This window comes from Mobula birostris, chromosome 14, assembly GCF_030028105.1.
Source record: "Mobula birostris isolate sMobBir1 chromosome 14, sMobBir1.hap1, whole genome shotgun sequence".
Classification (NCBI taxonomy): domain Eukaryota; kingdom Metazoa; phylum Chordata; class Chondrichthyes; order Myliobatiformes; family Myliobatidae; genus Mobula; species Mobula birostris.
This window is the reverse complement of record NC_092383.1, coordinates 42010091-42024001: the sequence shown is the minus strand read 5'-3', so window position 1 is coordinate 42024001 and position 13911 is coordinate 42010091. Positions and strand designations below refer to the sequence as shown.

General features: G+C 44.0%; 1 protein-coding gene across 5 annotated transcripts in view; it reads left to right on the top strand.

Moving 5' to 3' along the window:
- cgnl1 (cingulin-like 1) overlaps positions 1-10343 on the top strand; it is a 226906-nt gene extending 216563 nt beyond the window's left edge. For all 5 annotated transcript variants that reach the window (XM_072278440.1, XM_072278437.1, XM_072278439.1 and 2 more), the window contains exon 19: positions 8208-10343. In XM_072278440.1, coding sequence (XP_072134541.1) covers positions 8208-8331 — 124 coding nt within the window. In that variant the 3' untranslated portion in view covers positions 8332-10343. The remainder of the gene's footprint in view (positions 1-8207) is intronic.
- Positions 10344-13911: the final 3568 nt, after the last annotated feature.

The following is a 13911-nucleotide window of genomic DNA, read 5'->3' as shown; positions in this document are numbered from 1 at the left end:
GTCCACTCTCGTCTCTTATAAAATCCCTTCTTTTCCAGTCATAGAAACATAGAAACATAGAAAATAGGTGCAGGAGTAGGCCATTCGGCCCTTTGAGCCTGCATCGCCATTTATTATGATCATGGCTGAATCATCCAACTCAGAACCCCGCCCCAGCCTTCCCTCCATACCCCCTGATCCCCGTAGCCACAAGGGCCATATCTAACTCCCTCTTAGATATAGCCAATGTACTGGCCTCAACTGCTTCCTGTGGCAGAGAATTCCACAGATTCACCACTCTCTGAGTGAAGAAGTTTTTCCTAATCTCGGTCCTAAAAGGCTTCCCCTTTATCCTCAAACTGTGACCCCTTGTTCTGGACTTCCCCAACATCGGGAACAATCTTCCTGCATCTAGCCTGTCCAATCCCTTTAGGATTTTATACGTTTCAATCAGATTCCCCCTCAATCTTCTAAATTCCAATGAGTACAAGCCCAGTTCATCCAGTCTTTCTTCATATGAAAGTCCTGCCATCCCAGGAATCAATCTGGTGAACCTTCTTTGTACTCCCTCTATGGCAAGGATGTCTTTCCTCAGATTAGGGGACCAAAACTGCACACAATACTCCAGGTGTGGTCTCACCAAGGCCTTGTACAACTGCAGTAGTACCTCCCTGCTCCTGTACTCAAATCCTCTCGCTATAAATGCCAGCATACCATTCGCCTTTTTCACCGCCTGCTGTACCTGCATGCCCACTTTCAATGACTGGTGTATAATGACACCCAGGTCTTGTTGCACCTCCCCTTTTCCTAATCGGCCACCATTCAGATAATAATCTGTTTTCCTATTTTTGCTACCAAAGTGGATAACTTCACATTTATCCACATTAAATTGCATCTGCCATGAATTTGCCCACTCACCCAACCTATCCAAGTCACTCTGCATCCTCTTAGCATCCTCCTCACAGCTAACACTGCCACCCAGCTTCATGTCATCCGCAAACTTGGAGATGCTGCATTTAATTCCCTCATCCAAGTCATTAATATATATTGTAAACAACTGGGGTCCCAGCACTGAGCCTTGCGGTACCCCACTAGTCACCGCCTGCCATTCTGAAAAGGTCCCGTTTATTCCCACTCTTTGCTTCCTGTCTGCTAACCAATTCTCCATTCACATCAATACCTTACCCCCAATACCATGTGCTTTAAGTTTGCACACTAATCTCCTGTGTGGGACCTTGTCAAAAGCCTTTTGAAAATCCAAATATACCACATCCACTGGTTCTCCCCTATCCACTCTACTAGTTACATCCTCAAAAAATTCAATGAGATTCGTCAGGCATGACTTTCCCTTCACAAATCCATGTTGACTTTGTCCGATGATTTCACCGCTTTCCAAATGTGCTGTTATCACATCTTTGATAACTGACTCCAGCAGTTTCCCCACCACTGACGTTAGGCTAACCGGTCTATAATTCCCCGGTTTCTCTCTCCCTCCTTTTTTAAAAAGTGGGGTTACATTAGCCACCCTCCAATTCTCAGGAACTAGTCCAGAATCTAACGAGTTTTGAAAAATTATCACTAATGCATCCACTATTTCTTGGGCTACTTCCTTAGGCACTCTAGGATGCAGACCATCTGGCCCTGGGGGTTTATCTGCCTTCAATCCCTTCAATTTACCTAACACCACTTCCCTACTAACAAGTATTTCGCTCAGTTCCTCCATCTCACTGGACCCTCTGTCCCCTACTATTTCTGGAAGATTATTTATGTCCTCCTTAATGAAGACAGAACCAAAGTAATTATTCAATTGGCCTGCCATGTCCTTGCTCCCCATAATCAATTCACCTGTTTCTGTCTGTAGGGGACCTACATTTGTCTTTACCAGTCTTTTCCTTTTTACGTACCTATAAAAGCTTTTACAGTCAGTTTTTATGTTCCCTGCCAGTTTTCTATCATAATCTTTTTTCCCCTTCCTAATTAAGCCCTTTGTCCTCCTCTGCTGAACTCTGAATTTCTCCCAGTCCTCAGGTGAGCCACTTTCTCTGGCTAATTTGTATGCTGCTTCTTTGGAATTGATACTATCCCTAATTTCTCTTGTCAGCCACGGGTGCACTACCTTCCTTGATTTATTCTTTTGCCAAACTGGGATGAACAATTGTTGTAGTTTATCCATGCAACCTTTAAATGCTTGCCATTGCATATCCACTGTCAACCCTTTAAGTGTCATTTGCCAGTCTATCTTAGCTAATTCACATCTCATACCTTCAAAGTTACCCCTCTTTAAGTTCAGAACCTTTGTTTCTGAATTAAGTATGTCACTCTCCATCTTAATGAAGAATTCCACCATATTATGGTCACTCTTACCCAAAGGGCCTCTCACGACAAGATTGCTAATTAACCCTTCCTGATTGCTCAAAACCCAGTCCAGAATAGCCAGAATAGTCATTCACCTTTTCCACCTATCATCTCCAAGATTCTTACTTCATCCTCCCTCTCCTACCCGCCTCTCTTCACGGATTCTAGCTTGCACCCTTCCCTTTTCTCTCCCCCACCGTCTTATTCTGGCATCTTCCCCTTTCCTTTTTCTGTCTTGATGAAAGTCTCTGCCTGAAATGTCTACTGTTTATTCTCCAGTGCATTTTCAATCTGAGTCTCAGCCTGGCGGAAAACATCATGTGTGCTTGCAGTACCCAAGAAGAGCCAACCAAAAGTCTTGAATGACTACCATCCAGTGGCCCTGACCTCACACATCATGAAGACCCTAGAGAGGCTGGTCCTGGCTCACCTCCAACCCCTGGTCAGATAAGCCCTCGATCCCTTGCAGATTGACTACCAGGGGCACGTTGGAGTTGATGATGCTTTCATCTACCTGCTGAACAGAGCCTTCTCCCATTTGGATAAGCAGGGCAGCACTGTGAGGATCATGTTTTTTGATTTCTCGTGCCTTCAATACCATTCACCCTCATTGCTGGGGAGGAAAGCTCCGTTCAATGCAGGTTGGCACTTCCATTGTATCCTGGATAATAGATACCTGACTGGCAGACCACAGTTTGTGCAGCTCCAGAGCTATGTATCAGACATGGCTATAGGCAGCACTGGGGTACCACAGGAACCGTATTGGCTCCCTTCCTGTTTACCCTGTATACCTTGGACTTTAGATACAACACTGAGTAATGTCATCTGTAGAAATTCTTTGATAACTCAACAATAGTTGGTTGTATAAAGGGAAGATAGGAGGATGAATACAGGGCCCTGGTGGAGGACTTTGTCAAATTGTGCAAGCTGAATCATCTGCAGCTCAACGTCAGTAAGACAAAGGAGATGGTGGTGGACTTTTGGAAGACTAAGCCTGCACTGCTCCCTGTTACTATTGACGGTGAGGATGTAGATGTGGTGAGGGCCTACGAGTACCTGGGGGTGCACCGGGATGACAGATTTGAATGAAGTACCAACACAGGCTGTGTACAAGAAAAGCCAGAGTGGTCTCTACTTCCTGAGGAGACTGAAGTCCTTTGGAGTATGCATGCCTCTCCTTCACATGTTCTACTAGTCTGTTGTTGCAAGTACAACTTTCTATGTGGTGGTCTGCTAGGGCAATGGCGTCAACGTGGGTGATGCCAATAGGCTCAATAAACTGATTAGAAAGGCTGGCTCTGTTATCGGAGTCAAACTGGACACACTGGAGGTTGTGGTAGAACAAAAGACACTATGGAAAATCCTGGCAATTCTGGACAATGTTTCTCACCCTCTGCATGCCACCCTGGCTGAACAGAGGAACACTTTTAGTAATAGACTAAGACAACTGCGCTTCTCCAAAGAGACTATATGAGGTCATTCTTACCCTTGGCCATTAGGCTTTATAATGAGTCACACTATAGCCAGGGAAGTGATGACCCCTCCTGTTAGGCTGTTTGAGATAACTTATTTTTTATTCTTTCTTTCTTTTCTAATATTTGTATATCTGTGCACTTGTAGTTCTACTGTGACACTGTAATTTCCTTTGGGATCAATAAAATATCTATCTGTCTATCTATCTATCTATCTATCTGTCTGTTCATTTCCATAGATGCCTCCTGACCTGCTGAGTTCCTCCAACACTGAGTGTGTGTTGCTCTGGATTTCCAGCATCTGCAGAATCTCTTGTGTTTATGAATTGTTTTCTTATTATCCCATGTACTGAGGTACAGTGAACAGCTTGTTCTTGCACAACATTCATACAGATAACTGGATACAGATCATCAGTGCTCTGAGATAGTACCGGTGGAAAAAAGGCAATAATAAAATATAGAATAGTGTTACAGCTACAGAGAAAGTACAGTGCAGGCAGAAAATGAAGTGGAAGGCCATGGGGAGGTAGATTGTGAGGTTAAGAGTCCCATTTTACCATACAATAGGTCTAATCTAGAATCTTTAACAACAAGGTACAGGTCGACCTTCACTAATCTGGCACCACTGGGACCTGAGGAGAGCCGGATTAGTGAAAATGCCGAATTACAGAAGGATCACATCAAGCATAATCAGTGCCGGACCTAATCTCATATAACAACAAGGCAGCATACAGAGAAGAAGTCATCACCCTGACACAGTGGTGTCAAGAAAACAACCTCTCACTCAATGTCACAAAAACAAAGGAGCTGGTTGTGGACTACAGGAGGAATAGAGACAGGTTAACCCCTATTGACATCAATGGATCTGGGGTTGAGAGGGTGAACAGCTTTAAGTTACTCACATAAACATCACTGAGGATCTCAAGTGGTCTGTACATTCTGGCTGTGTGGTGAAGAAAGCACAACAGCGCCTCTTTTACCTCAGACGGTTGAAGAAGTTTGATGTGGGCCCCTAAATCCCAAGAACTTTCTACAGGGGCACAATTGTGAGGATCCTGACTGGCTGCATCACTGCCTGGTATGGGAAGTGTACCTCCCTTAATCACAGGTCTCTGCAGAGAGTGGTGCAGACAGCCCAGAGCATCTGTAGTTGTGAACTCCCTGTGATTCAGGACATTTACAAAGACAGGTGTGGAAAAAGAGCCCAAAGGATCATTGGAGAGTTGCCCCAACCACAAACTGTTCCAGCTGCTACCATCCGGGAAATGGTACCACAGCATAAAAGCCAGGACCAACAGGCTCTGGGATAACTGCTTCCACCAGGCTATCAGACTAATTAATTCATGCTGATACGATTGTATTTCTATGTTATTACAAGTTACTATAAATTGCACATTGCCCATTTATACAAAGATGTAACATAATGATTTTTACTCCTCATGTATATGAAGGATGTAACTAATAAAGTCAATTCAATTCAATTCGATGCGTCTGGTGCAGATGAAGGGTCTCAATTAGTCCTTTTCCTTCTACGTATGTTGCCTGATCTACTGAGTTCCTCTGGCAGCTTATTTGTTGCTCCTGATTCTAGCATCTGTGCTATTGTATGCCTTTGAATCTCCCAGGACCGGAAGTGGACACCTAACTAACTGTAATCAAAAAGGCTCAGCAGAGGTTGTATTTCCTACATCAACTCAGGAAGTACAACCTGCCTCAGGAGCTGCTGATTCAATTCTATTCAGGAATAATTCAGTCTGATCTCTGTTTGTCCATCACTGTCTGGTTTGGATCAGCTACCAAACAAGACAAGAATAGACTCCAAAGAACCATCAGGGCTGCGAAAAGGATTATTGGTGTGAAGCTGCCCTCGATCCAGGACTTGAATGCATCTAGAGTCAGGAAGTGAGCAAGCAACATCATTGTAGACCCATCACACCCTGGACATCACCTGTTCCAACTCCTTCCTTCTGGTAGGTGCTTTAGATCACTGTATGCCAGGACAAATAGGTACAAGAACAGTTTCTTTCCGTATGCCATCAGTCTTATGAACACTTGAATTTTAGTCCACTATAAACCAAGTCCACCTGTACATACACAGGTATACCTCACTGTATATAGTTCACGATTATTTGCACTATTGTTTTGTTTGCTTTTTGATTCTGTACAGCGAGAGCTCAGGGAAACCGGCATCAAATTCCCTGTGTGTGTCCACATACTTGGCGATAATAAAGGATTCTGATTCTGTTTCTCTGGCATCAAAGGGCCTTGTTAGAAGATTGTGGGTATCACTGAGACTCTGGCTAGAATCACAGGAAGCACCAGCAAGCAGGCGGGTTGATTACAGCATGCACAGCTCATTAAACTCTCCAAACTTGGTTCGTGCCAAGGATCCAGTGTGTGGGCCACTGCACCCTGTCAGACTGTGTTTTATCATCTCCTTCTGCAGCCTGCTTTTTCTTGGATTCTTAGCCACTGAGTACATTTATGGTTGAGAGTAAAGGATTGGAGGCACAAGATCAGACAGAATCTCAAAGCGTGGAACAAACTCAAGGAGCCACACAGCTTTGATGTAACGTTCTGATATTTTGTGTAAACTTCCTGCTGCTCTCTGCCCTTCGGTCTGTTTCAATTCTTCAGCTTGTTTTTTGGGATCTCAAAGTTCAAAGTTTGAATAGTAACCATAACTGGATCAATGAAAGATCAGAGTGCAGAAGACAATCGAACTGTGCAAATGCAAATATAAATAAATCATGAGAACACGATAAAGAATCCTCAAGTGAGATAATTTGTTGTGGGATCATCTCAATGGATGGGTAAATGAGTGTAGTTATCTCCTTTTGTTCAAGAAGCTGATGGCTGAGGGGTAGTAACTGTCTTGAACCTGGTGGTACCAGTCCTGAGGCTCTTGTACCTTCTACCTGATGGCAGCAGTGGGAAAAGGGCCTGGCCTGGGTGGTGGGGATCTCTGATGATGGATGCTGCTTTCCAATGACAGTGATTCATGTAGATTGCGAGGTTTTTACTGGGCTGAATAAGAACATGAGAAATAACAGCAGGCCGTCCAACCCATCAAGCCTCCCCTGCTATTCAATAAGATCATGGCTGATTTGTCTGTTAACTCAACTCTATCTACCTGCCTTTTCCCCATAACCCTTAATTCCCTTACTAGGTAAAAACCTATCTAACTCTTTCTTAACAACACACATCAAAGTTGCTGGTAAACGCAGCAGGCCAGGCAGCATCTCTAGGAGGAGGTACAGTCGACGTTTTGGGCTGAGACCCTTCGTCAGGACTAACTGAAAGAAGAGCTGGTAAGAGATTTGAGATGGTTTTATCCCCCCTTGTTCAATCCCTTCCTACCTATGTTCGTGACACTTCTCAAATCCCTTACTAACTCTTCTTTCAGTTAGTCCTGATGAAGGGTCTCGGCCTGAAACGTCGACAATACTTCTTCCTAGAGATGCTGCCTGGCCTGCTGCATTCACCAGCAACTTTGATGTGTGTTGCTTGAATTTCCAGCATCTGCAGATTTCCTCGTGTAACTGTTTCTTAAATATATTTAGTGAAGAAGCCTCAACTGCTTCCCTGGGCAGAGAATTCCAGATTCACCACTCTCTGGGGAAAAACAGTTTCTCCTCATCTCTGTTCTAAATCTTCTCCCCTGAATCTTGAGGCAATGTCCCCTAGTTCTAGTCTTACCTATCAATGGAAACAACTTTCCTACTTCTATCTTATCTATCCCTTTCAAAATTTTGTATAAAATCCCCTCTCATTCTTCTGAACTCCAGAGAGTATAGTCCCAGATGACTCAATCTGTCCTCACAGGTTAACCCCTTCATCCTTGGAATCAACCTGGTGAACCTCCTCTGCACTGCCTCCAAAGTCAGTATATCCCTCCTCAAGTATGGAGACCAGAAACTGCACACAGTGCTCCAGGTGCGGCCTCACCAGTACCCTGTACAGTTGCAGCATGCAACTGAATTCAATCCCTCTTGCAATGAAGGCCTTCAACCGCTTGTAGGATATTTCATTCAAAGGTATTGGTATTTCCATACCAGGCCGTGATGTAGCCAGGTTGGTGGGTAAGGATGGAAAACAAGGCATTCAATACTACCACCTTCTCCTTTGAAGGTGATTACAAGCTTAACCTATCTGTGGAATTTTGCATCTAAAAATGCCTTTGCCTCCAAGCACAGTTACTTGAGTCAGGTTCTAATCTGCAGTTAGTTAATATGACAAGAAGTTTACAACTTTGTACTTAATTAATTTTACAAAATCCCTAGGGTAAAATAAAATATATCTGTTGTTTTTAGTGTGAGTGTTCACTATTGTTCAAAGTAAAAACAGATTATTTCATTTGTGGATACTAAAATGCATTATTTTACCTATTTTATTAAACAGGCGTAAAAATTCAGTGGCAAAGGTTTCATCCTCGATTCTAAATGATTATGAAAATGATTACAGTACAGATGAAGACAGTATCTATGACACAGACTTCAAACCATCAAAGAATGATAACCTCTAGGTTCACACCCAGACTGATGCTTCATCGTGAGATAAAGGAACAAGGAACGTAATGGGTTAGTTAATATATCTTTCAAGAAATGACAATTAACTGTACCTGATGTGACATGGAAACCCTTAATGATACGGTCTGACATGTGAAGGTATCTTTGATGTATACCATTGCTGCCTCACTGTGTAATGTGTTGGGTCTGAGTATTTGGAGCCATTTGAAGAATGAACTAAAGGCCATATTTTCCTGTTCATTCATTTTGAAGAGAAGTTAAAATCTTAAACTTTGGAAAAAAATAAGCAAACAGATTTTAACGTGTGTGCAGATTGTAAATACATTTAAACTATGGAGATTTCCTATTGTTATAATTTAAACTGCTATAGTGTCAATAATACCTGTAGTTTGTCAGCTAGATTGTGTTCTGGGACACTTCAATAAAATAATCATCTTTAGTTAGTTCCACAATCAAAACAAGTGTATTAGTTGCTGGTTGAGCACTGGTACCATTAATTTCTACACTTCTAATCTGTGTGTGTGTGTGTGCTTGCGTTTGTGGTCATGACTGTCTAAATATACCTGTATATATGTGGTTTTCACTACCTACCACTGTAATGAAGGATTTAGAATTAGCAGAGAATTTATCCCCAATAACCAGATTAAAATTGAGAGTGACCCCACCCATAGAATCGTGTTGGGGACTGTGGTGCCTGAACTGCTTACTAGTCATGGACTGGTATTTTACTGAAAGTGCACGTCCCAAACTCTGTTGGCCATTTTGAATAATTCCACCACACCCCCAAACTACAAAGCAAAACATGGATAGAAGGAAAAGTTAAAATGCCCGACTGAAACATACATTGATCCCGCCCACCTCCAGTGTTAGTGGAGGCAGTGTGAAGGGGAGCTAACTAGTTCCATTTCAGGAGGTTAGCCAGTTGCCGAATCTCAGGTGGACATTATGCGCTTTTGACAGGGTTTCTGTTTATAGTTCATGTTTTTGGGTTTCCTTTGTTTCAGGAAACATGGTCGCAGTAAGACCGTCCCCATCTGGTGGCTCTGCTGATCCCAATAAACACGCCTACACACACCAACACCACACTTTCCGTGCCCCACCCTCTCTGTCCCTGTTCCGCAGCTGTACCCGACTGATGTCCATTAAATCTCAGCAAATTCCACCTCCCATACCACTTTCCCTACAGCCACGGACTCTATATAAACCCTACCACCTATAGACCAATGACTGATGCCTTCTGTACAGATAGACAATCAAGCTGTCTTCTAAATGAGGAACTCACTTGTCTTGACTGTGTGGCATATGGAGGGACCTGCCTGTATGGATGCTGACCATGTCTCTGTCACCTCTCTCCTGCCGTATACCCCTCCCCATCACCTCTTTTTCCTGAAACGCCCCTCTCTGTCACCACTTCTCCCCGAAATGCCCCTGTCTGTCACCTCTCTCCCTGAAACATCCCTCCCTGTCACCTCGCCGAAACCCCCTTCTCCATCTCCTCTCCTCTCTGAAACACCCCTCCCTGTCATCTCTTCTCCCTGAAACGCTCTCTCTCACCCCGCACCCCCTCTCTGTCACCTCTCTCTCACCCCACACCCCCTCTCCGTCTCCTCTCTCTCACCCCACACCACCTCTCCGTCACCTCTCTCTCACCCCACACCACCTCTCCGTCACCTCTCTCACCTCGCACCCTCTCTCCATCACCTCTCCCCCCCCACCCCCTCTCTGTCACTTCTCTCTCACCCCACACCCCCTCTCCGTCACCTCTCTCCCCTCACCCCCTCTCCATCACCTCTCTCTCTCACCCCGCATCCCCTCTCCATCACCTCTCTCTCTCACCCCACACCCCCTCTCCGTCACCTCTCTCTCACCCCACACCCCCTCTCCATCACCTCTCTCTCTCACCCCGCATCCCCTCTCCATCACTTCTCTCTCACCCACCCCCCCTCCATCACCTCTCTCTCACCCATCACCCCCCCTCCGTCACCTCTCCCCCCACACCCCCTCTCCATCACCTCTCTCTCTCTCTCACCCCACACCCCCTCTCCATCACCTCTCCCCCCCACCCACTCTCCATCACCTCTCTCACCCACACCCCCTCTCCATCACCTCTCTCTCTCACCCCACACCCCCTCTCCATCACCTCTCTCTCACCCCACACCCCCTCTCCATCACCTCTCTCTCACCCATCACCCCCTCTCCGTCACCTCTCTCACCCGCACCCCCTCTCCATCACCTCTCTGTCTCACCCCACACCCCCTCTCCATCACCTCTCTCTCACCCCACACCCCCTCTCCATCACCTCTCTCTCTCACCCCACACCCCCTCTCCGTCACCTCTCTCACCCCACACCCTCTCTCCGTCACCTCCCCACACCACCTCTCCGTCACCTCTCTCCCCCCACACCACCTCTCCGTCACCTCTCTCTCCCCCCACACCACCTCTCCGTCACCTCTCTCCCCCCCCACACCACCTCTCCGTCACCTCTCTCTCACCCCACACCACCTCTCCATCACCTCTCTCTCACCCCACACCCCCTCTCCGTCACCTCTCACCCCACACCCCCTCTCTGTCACCTCTCTCTCACCCCACACCCCCTCTCCGTCACCTCTCTCCCCCCACACCACCTCTCCATCACCTCTCTCTCCCCCCGCATCCCCTCTCCCCTCCCCTGCACCCCTCCCTGCACCTCTCTACCCCACGTACCCCCTCCCTCTCAGTCAATTTGCTCTGCTCCATATCCTTTGTCTCCCACCAATTCCAGCAAGGTGGCAAATTTGTTTCTGATCCAGATTTAATGCTGTGGTTTGTGACGCTGAGTTCTGGAGTGAGGTGAGAATGGCTGGACAGTATGGTAACACAATTTGAGCTCTGCTGGTGACATTCTCAGTGTTAGCACCCATCCTCTCACAATCCCTCCTTCATTCCCTCAAGCCACAGCTACTGCTTTCCTTGTGAGTATTCAGCAATGCCCACATTTGGTGTCTGACCTAGCCATATCTGAAATTGCAGACCAACTTTCCAAAGACGTTTTAGCCCAACTGAGAAATGGCTGTGTTGCTGAATCACAAGACCGGGAGAAAATGTGAATCCTCTGTCTCCTTCACTGTCAGGGTGCAGACTTGCTGGGTTCAGGTTTGAACGATGTAGATGAGGCACCTTTGCTGACAAGAGATGCTCCTTGACATCATTGTCTTATAGAGGGGAAAAGAATTGGAGAAAAAAATAGAATCCAATATCTGCACATTTGACAGCATGTTCACTTTCTTCCATGTGTAATTAAAATTAATCTCATTCAAAAATTAGAAGAAATTTACATTCATTTTTAACAATAATTTTGCTATTGTAGGTCCCTTAAAAATTGTGCCTCTACATTTTCATGACAAGGTGTCTGTCACTGAATATTTCTTTATATCTATAACATATTGACAAAGTATCAAAAATGCCATTGTTTAAATATTTTATGAAGTGTGGACTAGAGCTGATATTATATCTCAATGATAAAACCAGGTATGCAAAATAGTTTTGCCTTTCAATATTTTATTAATTATGGAAGTTACACAATATTATTTTAATACTTGCCATTTTGGTTTGGACAGCAATGAAGTTTTATAAGTATTGTACAAAAGTTTTGCTGAGCTGATTTTTAATTATGTAATGTATAATGGAAGTTTGAATAAATGCACATTGAGTGACAATCAATAAAGTGCAATATACAGTATCTGCAAGCATTTAACATGATTTATTGTAACTGGAATACATGGATGTCTTAAACTCCACCACTGCTGAATGTCTTATTTTAAATCACTTAATCTACTTATTTGACCTTTGGGCATTGGGATTGGCCATTGTTTTTAAATTCTGAAGCTACCTCCATGCAGATAAAGCTGTAAGACCATTTACTGCAAATAAAATTTTAAAATGATGATAATCATAGTTTTCATTATAGATTTTTTTCTGCTCATTAGTATATAACACATTCCTTGAATGGTGATTGCTGACCAGTACATTTGCAGAAACAGCTTCACCAGTACAACTTCTAAAGGTCACTTATTTTAACAGGCCTTGGTCAAGTATCAGCATTTTAACAGTGCAAGTGATGTCAATTCTTTAAATAGTTTCTGGTCTTTTTAATTCTTGCATCAAAAAAGGTTAAACATTTTAAAGTTTTGAATACCGTGTTTTGTGTTTCTACTGTATCACACTGAGGTTAGTTTCTGTCTTTATATAGTGGCTCACTGACATTCACTAATGCAGTGTTATTGTTAGCAGATATTAACCTTCTGGTAATATACTACAGATTGAGCACCCCTTATACAAAATGCCTGGGACTGGAAATGTCTCAGATTTTGGAATATTTTCATCTATACAATGAGGTACTTTGGGGATGGGACCCAAGTCTAAACACAAAATCCATTTACATTAAATGTACAGCTGATACATATACCCTGAGGGTAGTTTTATATAATATTTTAAATAATTTTGTGCATGAAACAATGATGTGTACATTGAACCATCAGAAAGGTAAGCTATCGCTACCTCGGCTGTCCGGGTGCGCAGTCAATGGCTGTTTGGCATCACCATCATTCCCTACTCTGAATTTATGTGCTACTGGTAAGCTGTCTTTGACTTATACTTGGTCATCACACATATTTTTTGATGCAACCGTTCAGCATGTCAGCGACGATCTTGGCAAACTCACGAGTGAATTTCTCTGCTGCTGAAGCTTTATCACCACAAATATTCAAAAACTCTTTAAAAAAAAATGCTTTTTCTTAAATTTCTGCAACCAGCCTGCTGAATATCAATTTTCAGTTCATTGTGATAGATTTTTGCTTGTTTCATGATCAGCAGACCATTAACCCCAATATTCACCCCAATGCTGTTGACTCTACTCTTTCAAAACACAGTCGAGATATTTTTTTGGTTTTTTGCAGTTGTTTTCCATTTTTCATTAACTTCTGTTCATTACCTCTGTGAGGTCACTTCTCGGAACTGTCTGTGGTGTGCATTGCCTGGGATCCTGTACAGCGCCTTGTGGAATTTTCCATTTGTGACATGATGTGAGCGCTAAAAAAAGTTCGGATTTTGGATGTTTTCAGAGTTGGGTATTTTGGATAAGGGGTGCTCAACCTGTATAGGGATATTTGTGTCTCCATCCAGTATATCTTAATTTGTGAACATATTCCAGGGCTGAAATGCTTCCTTAAACTTGTATTCAGAAAAAGTTTTGCAATTTTCCTGCATATAACATTTCATTTTGCTACTTTTTACCATATAGCACCGAACTTCGATATCTGTTGATGTCGTGGCTCAGACTTAATTGTTTTTTTAGGTTTGTTAGATTGGTTTTGGAGACAGTCTGGGGAGCTCGGGATCAGGCTGGGGTTTAGGGACAGCAATGAATGTGAGAGAGAGATCAAATACAGTAAATGAAGGGTTAGCGGCAGGAGCTGATTTTGGGTCGAGACGGCGCTGAACTGTATGGCCGTTGATGTCGTGGTTCAGGCTTGGTTCATTTTTAGGTTTGTAGGGGTGATTTGGGGGACCGCATGGGGAGTTAGGTGTCAGGTTGGAGT